Raw genomic sequence first — 13,911 nt, 5'->3', positions numbered from 1 at the left:
AAAAATGCAGTTTTTTAAAAATATTTGTAGTCTTTTTTAATACGGTTTTTAAAAAAGATTGTAGTTTTTTTTTTGAAAAAATACAGTTTTTTAAAAATAATTGCAGTTTTTTTTTAAAAAAAAAATTCCAGTTTTTTTTTGGAAAAATGCATTATTTTTGAAAAAATGCAGATTTTTTGAAAAAATTACAGCTTTTTTTGGAAAAAAATACAGTTTTTTTGAAAAAATTGCGATTGTTTTAAAAGGATATTTTTTCATTTTTATTTAAAAATTCTTGTTTTCTGAAAAAAAAAATCTCCATTTTTTTAAAAAAAATGGAAAATTTATTTTAAAAAAATCCGAATTTTTATTTTTTATGTTAATTTTTAAAACTTTTTATTAATATTTCCAATAACAAAAAAAATTAAACATTAAATGTGATCGGTAAGATGACGATCATGCCCTTAATGAGTTAATTTTGATCTAACGCTCCACATTTAGTTCTCAGGTTCTCGGGAAACTATGAGTTCTCAATGGATCTCACCCTTATATATATATATATATATATATATATATATATATATATATATATATATATATATATATATATATATATATATATATATATATACTTGTAAACGAGTCGAGCCGAACCCGAGTTTAGCCAGGCTCGGTTCGGGCTTGTTTAAGTCATGAGGGGATCAAGCTCAAGCTCGGCTCGATTTGAGATTTATTGCATCGAGCTCGGTTTGAGCTCCTAAATAATTGTACAGGCTCGGCTCGGGCTCAAGATCGACTTATTTTTTGTATGATGAGCCAAAATAAGTTTAGGCTCGGTTCAAGCTCGTTAAAAAACTCATTTACTAATACCTTACATCCCTAATTCCTCAAATATATTTTTATTTTAATATATAAAAATAATAATAATAATAATAATAATAATAATAATATACATTATATATAGGCTCGTTTAGGCTCGCGGGCACATTGGTTTGAGCTCGACTCGAGCTATTTTAATAAATGAGCCTCGTATTTAGGCTTGAACTCGGCTCAGACTCGTTTAATTTAATCTCGAGTCGAGTTTTTAACGAGTCGATCCCGAATTGCTCACGAGTAGCTTGACTCACTTACACCCTATATATAACAAATTGAATATGCATCATTTGATTACTTTTACCATAAGTGTAAAAAAATGGTTTTGAATATTAACATTTTTATTTTATCATGAAATATATGTTTAAACATTATGCTAAAAAACTTCATTTATTTGTATTATGAAGATTCAGTTAATATCGTCATATATGAAATTTGATTAATAATAATGTATTTTTATATATTTTTTAGATTGAATTTTAAATAACACATCTGGTTTTATTAAATTAAATATAATAATTGATTTAATTTATCTAAGCATATATTTTCTTTGTAGTACATTAATCTTAACTAGGGAAGAATTCCGCATTGCGGGGTTGGATACGCCAAAGAAAACGACATGTTTGAATGAGTGTGTTGCCTGATGTTATATGCTTAGCGGCATGCCTCTAAAAATCCAAAATGAAACAATGGCAACCATTCATCTATACAATAATTCAAAATCTAATGATCTATTAAAGGAGATTGTCATTTTCTCTTTCATCAAAGTGACAAATTTATCAAATATGGTGTTAGCTTTGAAAGAAACAATGAAAGCTATAATTTTTTTTTATCATAAAACATCAATGATACATAATTAGGACCCAAATACAATGGGTTGATGAGAAAAAAAAAAGTTAAAAGAAATATAATCAAGATGTTACTGTAACCTGCAATTTAGTCAAAATATGAACATTTGTATCAAGATGAAAAATAACCGAAATTCTTGCTCATTATGACATAATAAGCAAAAAAAAAAAAAAGGAAAATATGATGCTAAAATCAGGTAGTTGTACAAAGTACAATGCCTTTATAAGAAATTTTTTTTTGAAAAAAGCTATATTGTATTAGAAAGAGATGAGAAGTGGGGATGTTATTATTTCTTTCTTTTAGACCTCTACTTCGTTTTCACTTATGCAACATCTTTTAACTCATTGTTTTGCATCTACATCACCCATTCTTTCTAATCCAAATCCAACAAAATAGAAAATCTACAAAAAAAAATTAATAATTAAATAATTAGCATGTTTATGAATAAAGAACATGAAATTGTGAAAATCCAAATAAAACTTACCCCAAACAAAGCATGCTTGCCTACAAGATCAATGGTCGGTAGGATCCTTCTGTTTATAAGAAAGAAAGGAAAAATATTAAGCAAAAGAATATTTTTTTATTGACTTTGTATTGTTTGTTTACTAAAATATTTGAATTTATTAATCATAAATAACTCAAGGTAGTTGAATAGAAGGAGAAATCCTTTTTTTAATAATCATTAAAAAAATAATAGCAAACAAATAATTGAAAGTATATTGACATTTCTTGCATCAGCAACCTTGGGAGCATAGACAACCAGCATAAATGAAGGCGGATGAAAAGAGACGAAATCCTCGCACACCAAGCACGAAAACAGCACCACACCTAAAAACACTAATCAGGGGCAAAATAGTCACCATATTGTAAAATTTCCTACCAACGATCTTGAACATAATCATCCACCTAGAGCATAAACGCACCAGAAATAAATCCAAGAAACTATGACAACTGCCATCATTAAAATAAAATTCTAGGGATGTGTTGGCAGCCATTAGATCATCATCATATGCAACTGAACCCCAAATCTTTTAGGAAGCTTTATCACCCTTTGTGCTATAATGTAAAGTATCCTGGTTTTCTAAGTGAGCTTGAAAAGTTAAATAAACTCAAGCTATCAATTATTCTTAGAGAAATCTTTTCTATCTTCATACCACCTGCAAAAAATATAAAGAGGTTAAGAAGTTGTAAAACACCCATATGGTTTGGACTAAAAAAGAAACCGATGATTACCTTCAAGATTGTTTGAGATGACCCAAACATGCAATCAAATAACCTACAGCTCCACAGGCATTGTTGTACATGTAAACATCCACACTATTCCCTTTTCACTGGTAAGTCTTCTCTTTCACACCCACTTAATCACCAAACCTCCTACACTTAAATGATTGGTTTTTAAGTATAGTCATATGTCTAATTTTCATTCAAATCTAATAATTGTTTTTTAATTAGTAATTAATAGTAATAATACATGATTTAAACTTACTTGCTTAAATTCTTTTTATTAAAAGAGAGCAATGTCATTTGTGGAATTTCAAGAAATTTCATGAAAATCTTTATGGTTTCTATTAACATATTCAAAGAACTTTCCCTTTTAACGTTGCTGATTTATGGAGAAGTAGAAAATATAATTCCAAATTTTGAGAGTTTTACTTATTTGGATTCCAGTTGAAAAGAAACCATAAGAATTTGGTTGATTTCACCCATTAGTTTCCTCATCTCCTCTCTCTTAAAAAATTAAAATATAAAAGGAAGATAATCAAGTACCTATTAGAGTGTGGTCAAGTTGAATGGGAGTTTTACTCATTTGGATTCCCCTTAAAAAAGCCTAGGAAATCGGTTCATTTCACCATTAGTTTCCTCCACTCATCTTTGTTAGAAAATTAAAATATAAAAAGAAGAGAACGAAGTACCTGTTAGAGTGTGGTTGTGAAGCCAACCACACAATCAAATTGATAAGAACCGGTCACTTGTGACTTCTGTAGTAACCCATTCAAAATGAAGTATCATATTTAAAAGAGCATTTGAAAAGATGGAAAATGTAATGAACGTTATGTAAAAAATGGTAATTCGATTAAAATAGTATAATATTTGAATATTAAAGAAATCACCTGGAGTCTCAAAACTCAAATCCTTGGAACTTCGAACTCAGATTCACTGGGTCTAGGCTGCTGCTTCAGCAATCATTCAAATGATTTATCATTTATAACTAAAGAATTAAGCGAGAAGTAAAATCTAAAAGACCAAAAAGAAATAGAGAAAATCATTTCTTCTGTACCTGTGCTTAAGAAACTAAGAAATTATTTAATAAAATTACCATTTATAGTCGATGAATAACAATTGCGTAATGGTGTGTGTCTGGAAAATTGTGACGCGACAATCACTTATTTTCTTCTATGATAGGTGCCAGATCCTGTCAATTTCTTCTTGTTTAGCGCCTATGACGAACCAATACAAATATTGAGGACAATTTTGCCAAAAAAACATTATACGTTTTAGAGTCGGCCCAGCAATCGCACACCAAAATCTAGTGGATTTTAAGAAATAATTCTTGAGTGTGAAAATATCAAATGAAAAGTATTTATGATCATCACCTCATATTAGGCACATTGAGTGAGATACATCACTGATTTTCGACCTACCTTTGGAGTTGCACCATCTACATCCTATATCAAATAAAAACATCTTTTACAGAAATCACAATCTGCCTTCAGAATTTAAAATATATTCATCATTTGGTAGTCATTTGGTAAGTGCTCACGTATGGGGTAGCTGCAAAACCACTAATCACAAAAAAAATGCAACCAAAACCTAAAACATTAGATATTAGGTCCTGATGAAATTAGATGTGGGGTAAAAAAATCAGAGTTTGATTTGTGTTTTAGGAGAAAGCTTAAATCGAAATAAAAATCACTAAATTCTAGATACTCATTACCTGGAAAAGAAACGATCCATCCATTGTTACTGTGGTCATAGTTGAATCCCGTTAACCGCACGTCCACCAAAAGGGGTTGTCGCGCTACTCAGTTGCTAAGGCTATGGTTTGTGCAGGCGATGACTGTTGCGGTGGTGGTGAGGTGCTTCGATGGTGCTTTGGTGGTGGTGTCGATCTTAACAGTTAAGACAGACAAAAAAACCCTAGAGAATAAGAAAAAATTTTATAGAGCACATCTAAAGTAACCCAATGACGGGAAATCCAGGAGCGTTGGTAGCAGAGGAGGAAGGGGGGGGGGGGGGGGGGGGGGGGGGAGGGGCGACGGTGTTGGACTGCGTCGTTTTAGGGAGTGGGGTGGTCGTTCTTCGATGTTGGTGACGTTGTGGCGAAGAGACGGATCAAAAGATATAAAGAAAATGTGTTCTTCTAGAAATCGATGTAAGAAGCGGTGGTGGGAAAACTGTGGATGAATAGAGAGAAATGTGTGTACTGATAGGGTGAGGAGGCAGTGTGGATGAATAGAGGGAAATGTGTGTACTGATAGGGTGAGGAGGCGGTGGGGAACAATCCGATTTTAGTTTCAATCGATGGAAAAAGGAACACGTGTATGGACACCAAACCCATTTTTATTGGACTATACAGACGATGCCCTTTAAGTGCAGAAAATATTTAATAATATTAAAAAAAATCTTGTGGAAAAACGAATATTGCAGAAAAAAAAACAACCAATGACAATGAAAAACTTTTCACAAAGATGCCTTACAATTAATATATTTAATAATATTGTTCTTTTATGTTGTTTTAGTTTCAGATTTTAAGTTCCACCGTATCAAATTTTTATATTTTTGTGAAATAAATAATTCTAATAATGGTTTGCATAATCATATTTAAATTCCATTATATATACAACATGAAATAAATTCACATTTGATATTTTTTTTAGGAAATGACTAAACTAGCCATTTTACCTAATTACCTATCCAAAAATAGCCGAAAAAACACATTAGCCAAAAATAGCCCACAAAAGAGTAGTTCGTTCAGAGTTGACTACGATCAACGAGCGTTGATGTAACGTCCGTGTTTCTAGGCTAGACATTAATGATGATGTAATAGTCTAGGCCAACATTTGTAACTTGTTTTGAAATAATAAGTTGTATTATTTGATTATTATGTGTTTTATGCTTAATTATTATGATTTAATAAGTTAAGGATAAAAAATAAACGTCGAAAATAAATATTAAATGAACCCGATATCTATGAAGAAAGTTGTAGTGGTTGAAACAAGGATTCCGGAGATATAAAGAATACCGAAATCCGAGTTATAACGAAGAAATTATGACCTGTCGAAGTTTCGCGACAGAACCGGCATGACGCTGTGTGACGTAAAAAGTGAATTTACGATAAAGTTCTTTTTAGCATTAGTGATCTAAACGAAAGTCGTAGTGTTCGTTAAACCGAGAGCGTGCGTAAAAAGAACGCCCAAATCTGACTTCGTATGAGGAATTTATGATTTTTCTAAGTTTCGACTTAGCAGTATGAAGCCTGAAACTCGAATTTTAGATCGAGTGATTTTTAGCCGAAACAACCTAAACAAGAATCGAAGATCTTGTTGATAGTAGTTCAACGGTAAAAAGACAGACGAAAACGGACGTCGGATGAAAAAATTATGAATTTTTAACGGGTTTTTCCTGTCCCGACCTGTTAAAAATAAAGTCAAAATTAGCCGACGGGGTCTTAATGAAAGTTGTAGAGCACGGTCTCACCTACGCGTGTATATAAAGAACGTAAAAAACGGAGCTCGTATGCGAAAGTTACGAAATTTTGAAGTTTGAAAATTCATAGTACGCCCAGCGTACTCGTGTAAGTGTTCCAGAGTCAGTCACCTCCCCTACTCCTTTGCATGAGAGACACGTGTCATAGCCTTGACGCGTCCGATATGATCCCTTCGTATGCCCAGCGTACAAAGTTACGCCCAACGAAGAGATGTGTGAGGCAGTACGCCCCGCGTACCGAAGAATTACGTCCAACGTAATTAGGTGCTTCGGTCCCTTATAAATAGTGATCGAAGCCAACCGTATTTATGTTACAAATTTTCACTCCTCTCACCCTCCACTTTCCTTTTTTTTACAATAAATACCCCAAGCCTATTATATCATCCTAGCATCATGCGCAAGTCCCGGAGAGCCCAAAGATCCTGAGAAAAGAGTTTTTCGAGACGAAACTCTGCCCGCGTGAAGCCCGATTTTTGGGAAAACATCCCGGTTTTATCGGAAACGATCGTTTTAAGAAAGGAAGTGTTGCCCGATTATCGATAAATCAAGTGAGTGTATAGTCACTTTCATCTTACACATAGATATGAAGTATTTTCTATAAAATACATGTTGTGTAATTATATTGTTTGTTTATTTGAGATGAGTGTTGAATAGATGTTTTATACAAGTTTTAAATTGTATATGTATTTTTATCTACAAATATGTTGGGTAAAACATGGGTAGATAAATAGTTGATGTGTATTAAAATGATGAGAGACCTCGATATTGTTGTTGTTTCAGTCATCTAGCGGAGTATAGATGACGACCACGAACCTTTCTAGACAGTCCAGTGGAACGCTAGCATGCTCGCAACCTGTAGGTATTTGTGAACTTAGTGTTCAATGATATACTCTATCCCCCACATGGTTGCCTTATTTGACATAAATTGCTGAGGAATCCGCTAAATCAGTGTTGTCACCCCGATGAAAATTCTTAAACTAGGTCCCTTATGATAGGTATTTAGGGACGTAAAGTGAGGATAACGGGAACGGGTAATCATGGTTATTGTTGGTTGATGAAATTAATAAATTTATTATTGGTTGATGAAATTAATAAATTTATTATTATTTGTGGGTTGAAAACCCTATATGCTCATCAGACTCCCAAGCCTGACCCACTTAGTTTTTTATATTACAGGTAGTGGACCCATAGCATAATTGGGATGATGACGAATGATTTTTGGATTATAGGCTAGTAGATGTAACTATCTGTTGTAAGGCTTATAATGTACTATTTATGCTTTTGGTCTGTATCGGAACATGACATCCCGATGTTTTGTTATATAAAGAAAATACATTTCTTTAAGAAATGCTTTGATAAATTTTTATTATATTTTGTTTTTGGAACAAATTCCGCAACATCTTTTGGAAGATTATTCTGATTTTATTTTAAAAGCATAAACTAAATCGCTCTTTTCTGGCCGATAAATTTGGGGATGTCACGTTGTTGACTACGGTCAAAGGGGGAAATCTACAGTTTCAGGGCAATGGGCTATTGTTTCGCCAAATTGTATATTGTTTCGGGTTAACTATAATTTTTTTTTTCATTTCGAAAATCTAAAACCGTAGGCTATTTTATAACCTACGGTTTCCTCTCGACGAACTACGGTTTCCCAAACAGTAGTCTATGGTTCTGGGTAAAAAGTCTACGGTTTTAATTTTTTTAATTTTTTAATTTTTTATTTAAATAAATGGAGAGTAGTTTTTTGAGAATTATTTTGATAAAAAATATTGTTTGTAAAATGTAGAGTAGTTTTTTGACAATTATTTTGTTAAAAATATTTTTTTGTAAAACTACTCTCCATATATATATATATATATATATATATATATATATATATATATAAAACCGTAGACTTTTTACCCAGAACCGTAGACTACGGTTTGGAAAACCGTAGTTCGTCGGGAGGAAACTGTAGGTTATAAAAGAACCTACGGTTTTAGATTTTCGAAATGAAAAAAAAGAATTTTTTTTATAGTTAACCCGAAATAGTAGACGCTTTGGCAAAACAGTATCACACTCTAATTACCTACGGTTTTGGCGGGCTATTTTTGGACAATTACTAATTTTTGTATAGTTAATTAGGAAAAATTGCTACATTAGTAATTCTCTATTTTTTTACTTAGCTAGAGGGGGTTGCTACTGATCTACACTTCACTGTTCAATAAAAACATTATGGTCTTCAAGTGATTAAAACCTCATTGGCCACATCTAAACTAATCAAAACGAAAAAAAGAAATTACTAATAACAACTACTTTGTATTAAATCATCTCACGTAAAACTAAGCCTGTGTTTGGCGCGTCACAGCTAGTTGATAAGCCAATTTATTTTTTGAGTTTTTTTTTATGTTGTCATGTTTGGCAAGCCAAAAAACAGCTTATAAACTAGGTTTTTTTGAAAAGCTACTTAGACTAGTTTTTTAGGATTTTTTTTTTAATTTCAAATATACTTCTTACTTTATTATAGAAACACATACTCTTAAATGTCATTTTATGTAATTTTATATATTTCAGCTGATTTTTATCAAATTTCATTTTTTATCAGTTAACTTTTCAGCTATCAGCTAGCTTTTTATTTAACAATTAGCTTTTCAGCTAACAGCTAACTTTTCAATTAATACGCCAAACATAGCCTAAATGTTCTTTCTTCCTCTCTGTCTTTACACCTTTAAATAAGTAGATAACATAGTATGTTTATATGATACAATGTCTTAAATTCAAATCACCCAAAGGAAACAAATTCTATTCTATTATATAAGTATAAAAAACATCCAAACGATTAACATATGAGATAACTTACGTGGACAAATTTTCCCTCAAGTCTAGGGCAGGTGAGGGTTAACAACCCCTCATTGACTTCGTCTGTCAAAAGGACGTAATGTGCAACAAAACATAGTTAAATCATGATTTGTGCATAAAAAAATGAACAACAAATCACAATGACCATTAGTGTAATTTTCGCTAAAAAAATATGTTATACAAGATCGTTCTAAAAAATTAATCATAGCTTACATTAACTTATCCCACTAGATTTTTTATTGAAGTTATACAAGGCACTCCAAGTCCAAGGGCATCTTTAATCGGCCGGCAAAACACCATGTTGCCGGTGAACAGCTCCTATCGACCGACAGTTTGCCATTTTGCTACGCCGACTCACCAAATTTGGGGGTTACAAATTTCTACTTCTTATCATTCAAAACAAAAACGTTCTAACAAAAAAAAAAAAAAAATACAGAATCGAAGAAGAAATACTCCATCACACCAGAATCCAAATTCCTTTGATACATTAAAGGGTTAATGACTTAGGAGGGCAATAAGGTTTTAACTTTGTTTACATTAGGTCCTTAATGTTTTTGTTTGTACATATTACACAAACATGGTTGTTATAACCGTTTAAAAAAAGGTAATAATGTTTTAATTTTGTCCACAATAGGTCCCTAACGTCTTTTTTTGTACATATTACACCAACATGGTTGTTATAACCGTTTAAAGAAATGTAATAAGGTTTAATTGTGTCCACATTAGGTTCCTATTTTAATATGTTTATCATTTCATCTAACTCTTTTACAATTTATATTAGTATCTAGTTAGATGACTTCATTATTTCATCCAACTCTTTTACAATTTTTTTGTACAATTACTTATCGGGGATACCTCATTACTTGTCGGGATACTCTTTTACTTTGACTCTAGCTCTGCCACTGGCTTATAAGCTATCCGGAATTTATATAATGACATAAAATGACATTTAAAAAATATGTTTTCTTAATTAATTAAGAGGTATATTTGGAAATTAAAAAAAAACTTTTAAAAAACTAGTCTAAGTAGCTTTTTAAAATGATAGTTTATAAGCTACTTTTTGGCTTCCCAAACATGACAACTTAAAAAATATCGAAAAATAAACTAGCTTATCAGTTAGCTGTGACGCCAAACATAGTCTTAATCATTAAGACTTTCATTATTTTTCATTATTTTTAGCTTTTTTTTCGATATTTTTTTTCGATATTTTTAGAAATGGCTTCATCATTTCATGATGAAGCCATCTAACTAGATACTAATATAAAATATCGAAAGAATGGCTTCATCATTATTTCATCTTTTCATTTTTAGCTTTTCATTATTTCATCTTTTCATTTTTCGTCATTTTTAGCTTTTCATTATTTTCATTCTTTTTTTTTTTCGATATTTTTAGCTTTTTTTTCGATATTTTTAGCTTTTCATTATTTTTAGCTTTTTTTTCGATAATTAAGAGGTTTTTTTTTCGATATTTTTAGCTTTTCATTATTTTTAGCTTTTTTTTCGTAAAAATGAAAAAAAATTGTTATGTAACATTTCGATTGAAATCGTGGTTGTGGTGAATGGGCGACTAAAATGAAAAGATGAAATGATGAAGCCATCTAACTAGATACTAATATAAATTGTAAAAATGTTAGATGAAATGATAAAAATATTAAAAATAAGGACCTAATGTGGACACAATTAAACCTTATTATCTTTTTTTAAACGGTTATAACAACCATGTTGGTGTAATATGTACAAAAAAAGACCTTAAGAACCTAATATGGACAAAATTAAAACTTTATTATTCTTTTTAAACAGTTTATAACAACCATATTGGTGTAATATGTATAAAAAAAAAACCTTAAGGACCTTATGTGGACAAAGTTAAAATCTTATTACCCTCCTACGTCATTAACCCTACATTAAAGTATTAAAATAAAAAAAATAAAATAATTTTATTAATAAGTCCAAACTATACATACAATTTACACGTGAAGAGTTGCTCCAAAGCCATTATGGCTACTAAAACAACAAAAATTTCAACCAATCATGACGCGCCCGAAATAATAAAACTCCTAAAATACAAAATAATGTCCATGTTTTCATAACCCTTTTTGTCACATCTAATGCTCGATTCCTTCCTAAATTTTCCCAAATTCAGTTTAAAATTAACACAATTTATAATTCTAAACATTTGTTTTATTGTTTATTGACCTACCTGAGCATGTCGGTGGCCTGCAATTGCAGCCCACTCAACACCGGCGAAATATTAAAAGATTTTCCATCTCCGGTGAAAGTAGGGTGGCCAAGAGGCGTTGGCCTATCAGGAATCACCGGCACTTCAACGTCTCCTTCCAACATCTTCAATACATCCATAATCGTAGGCCTTAAAGCCACCATTACATGAGCACACAAAATTCCCACAAGCACAAATCTCTCCATTATCCCTCTAGGGTTCATAGTCTCCGAATTTTCACCTTCTCCCAACAACGAAGGATCCAAAACATGCCCTAATTTCCCTTCTTTTATAAGCGACCAAGCCCAATCAGTAATCAAGAAACCACGCGAATCTGAACAAGATAAATCCAGAGCTTTTCTCCCACACATAATCTCCAAAATCACAACCCCAAAACTGTATACGTCGCCTTTTTCCGTTAGTTGGCCGTATAGAGCATATTCCGGCGCTAAATAGCCATGGGTTCCGGCGACTCTGGTGGTTAGATGAGATTGTCCTTCTCTACTTTGCTTGGCTAATCCGAAATCTGCTACTCGAGCTCTCATGTTTGAATCCAGAAGTATATTTGTAGCTTTGATGTCTCGATGATAAATTGCAGGTTTTACTCCATAGTGAAGATAAGCTAACCCTTTCGCTACATCTAGGATTATACTCTTTCTTTGAGGCCATGTCAGTTTAGGTTTTCGACTCATGGATGGGAATAAATGGTCCTCAAGGTTACCATTTGACATGTATTGGTAAAGAAGGAATCTTTGATCATCTCTCCTCTCGTAATCTTCATCTTCGCCATGGATACAACACCCGATAAGTGGGACAAGGTTTCGATGCCTTAATTTGCTAATGATTTCAACTTCGTTACAGAAGTCATCGTTGCCTTCAAACTCTGAATCGATTATCTTTTTGACAGCGACAACAGACCCATCGGAGAGAACACCTTTATAAACAACCCCAAATCCACCTCTACCGATGAAATTGCTTGAGGAGAAGTTATCGGTTGCCTTTTCAAGGTCGTGAAACTTGAACCATATAGAACCAGTGTTTGGTCGTCTTCTTGGCCGAGTCGATTCGAATTCATCTGTGCCTGATTCATCGGTGTTTTCCCTTTTCCTCTTTCTATCCCACCACAAGTATAACCCCACGAAACAAGACATTACTACAACAGCAACAAGTGCTCCAACCAATCCATATATCAAAGAAGAACGAGTATTTTTATGGGATTTGGGTAAGAAGTTAATCCCGAAAGTACAAGCTACAGCACCAGTACTTTGAGGTCCGAGCTCATTGACAATACCAGCAGCATAAAGAACAACGAAGTAAAAACAGTCGCTTGAATGAGAAGAATTACCATCCATAGAATTTAGTTGTTTGTGAACCGCTAACCCAGCAGCAACACAATCATCACACGAAGTAAGATCAGAGAGATCATTTTGACACGACGAATCAAGAACCGTTTTATTCCCCAACTTGCGGCGCCAATCTTGGAGGTTCTGAATTGCAGCACAGGTGTTCGACGAAATGACAAACTGCATAGGGTCAAAACAAAAGGAAGCGAGGTTATTGGGGAGGGAAAGTGAGTTGAGTTTCATTTGAAAATCGGAGAGACAAGACGAGGATGTAGCAAGATCTGGGAGTTTAAATAGAGATGATTCTTTCAGGTGTTGAGCTAAGCCGATGCCGAAGACGCTAAGCAAGGTTTGACAACAAGTGGTGGAATTGGTGACGGTTTTGGTTGGATCACGGGAATGACGGCAGTCGACGGTCGGCCATTGAATCCGGCGCACGTAGTCGTAGTTTATGGGACAAGAGGTTGAATTGGTGAGTGTTTGAGATTGAACTAGGGATGAACAACAGAGAATTGCAAATACAAACGTAGTTACTAAAAGATTCATGTTTGATTTATGGGTTTGGGAATTAGCAAATGGAAATCAACTTGGGAGAAAGAAATTCATGGGGATCTATGAAACAAAAACGAAAACACAGAGGAGGAAAGAGAGAGAGATAGAGGAGAAAAGAAAGTAGGAGTGTCGAAATTGGGTACGTGGGTAAAAGCTTTCGTAAATGGCTGGCTAAAGCAACATCGTAGAAAGGCAAGGAGATAGCGATTTGCAGATTGGGGAGGAGTAAATAGTGATGGTGATGGTGATGTTCCCAAAACGATAAACAGAGTCAAAGGTACCCTTCCGTTCGTTGGGGTGTCGCCACGAAAAGTGATGAGGTATACATGTTCGTTTTGTAGTATTTGGATTTTGAACTACGTAAAGACAATATATTACATTGTTTTAATATAAAAAACATATTTTGGTATATATTTATATAGAAATTTGATTAATTTGTTTATATTGTTGTAACTTGTAAATAATAATGAAAAACTATAATGTAAATCACGTTTTTATATTGATTAGATGTTTTAATTGGTTTTATTGTTTTTTTATTTTAATTTGTAGATT

The 13,911-nt window shown here is 32.9% G+C and overlaps 1 protein-coding gene and 1 long non-coding RNA gene across 13 annotated transcripts; both read right to left on the bottom strand.

The window, feature by feature from the left end:
* Positions 1-1,559: 1,559 nt before the first annotated feature.
* Positions 1,560-5,214, bottom strand: LOC145124667 (uncharacterized). Of its 12 annotated transcripts, none has more exons than XR_013715672.1 (11): positions 4,637-5,214; positions 4,296-4,367; positions 4,019-4,139; positions 3,813-3,936; positions 3,615-3,680; positions 3,469-3,529; positions 2,935-3,075; positions 2,625-2,858; positions 2,444-2,529; positions 2,186-2,234; positions 1,560-2,102 (listed from the first exon to the last, which is right to left on the bottom strand). It is a non-coding gene; the product is annotated as an uncharacterized LOC145124667 (long non-coding RNA). The 12 variants fall into 12 exon arrangements; XR_013715673.1 differs by having other exon boundaries at positions 4,019-4,114; XR_013715667.1 differs by having other exon boundaries at positions 3,813-3,872; positions 4,296-5,214.
* A 5,950-nt stretch (positions 5,215-11,164) lies between these two features.
* Positions 11,165-13,678, bottom strand: LOC145124260 (putative receptor-like protein kinase At1g11050). Its single transcript, XM_079059530.1, has one exon. The coding sequence runs from the start codon at positions 13,351-13,353 to the stop codon at positions 11,443-11,445; it is 1,911 nt and encodes a 636-aa protein (XP_078915656.1). The 5' UTR covers positions 13,354-13,678; the 3' UTR covers positions 11,165-11,442.
* Positions 13,679-13,911: the final 233 nt, after the last annotated feature.

The sequence above is a fragment of the Lactuca virosa genome, chromosome 7 (assembly GCF_052849685.1).
Source record: "Lactuca virosa cultivar CGN04683 chromosome 7, Lactuca_virosa_CGN04683_v6, whole genome shotgun sequence".
In the NCBI taxonomy this organism is placed as follows: Eukaryota; Viridiplantae; Streptophyta; class Magnoliopsida; order Asterales; family Asteraceae; genus Lactuca; species Lactuca virosa.
The sequence above is the reverse complement of the archived record's forward strand: the minus strand, read 5'-3'. Positions and strand labels throughout refer to the sequence as shown.

Bases quoted from the DNA above. Each gene is read 5' to 3' on its own strand.
- LOC145124260 (XM_079059530.1), bottom strand. From the start codon at position 13,353: ATGAATCTTTTAGTAACTACGTTTGTATTTGCAATTCTCTGTTGTTCA.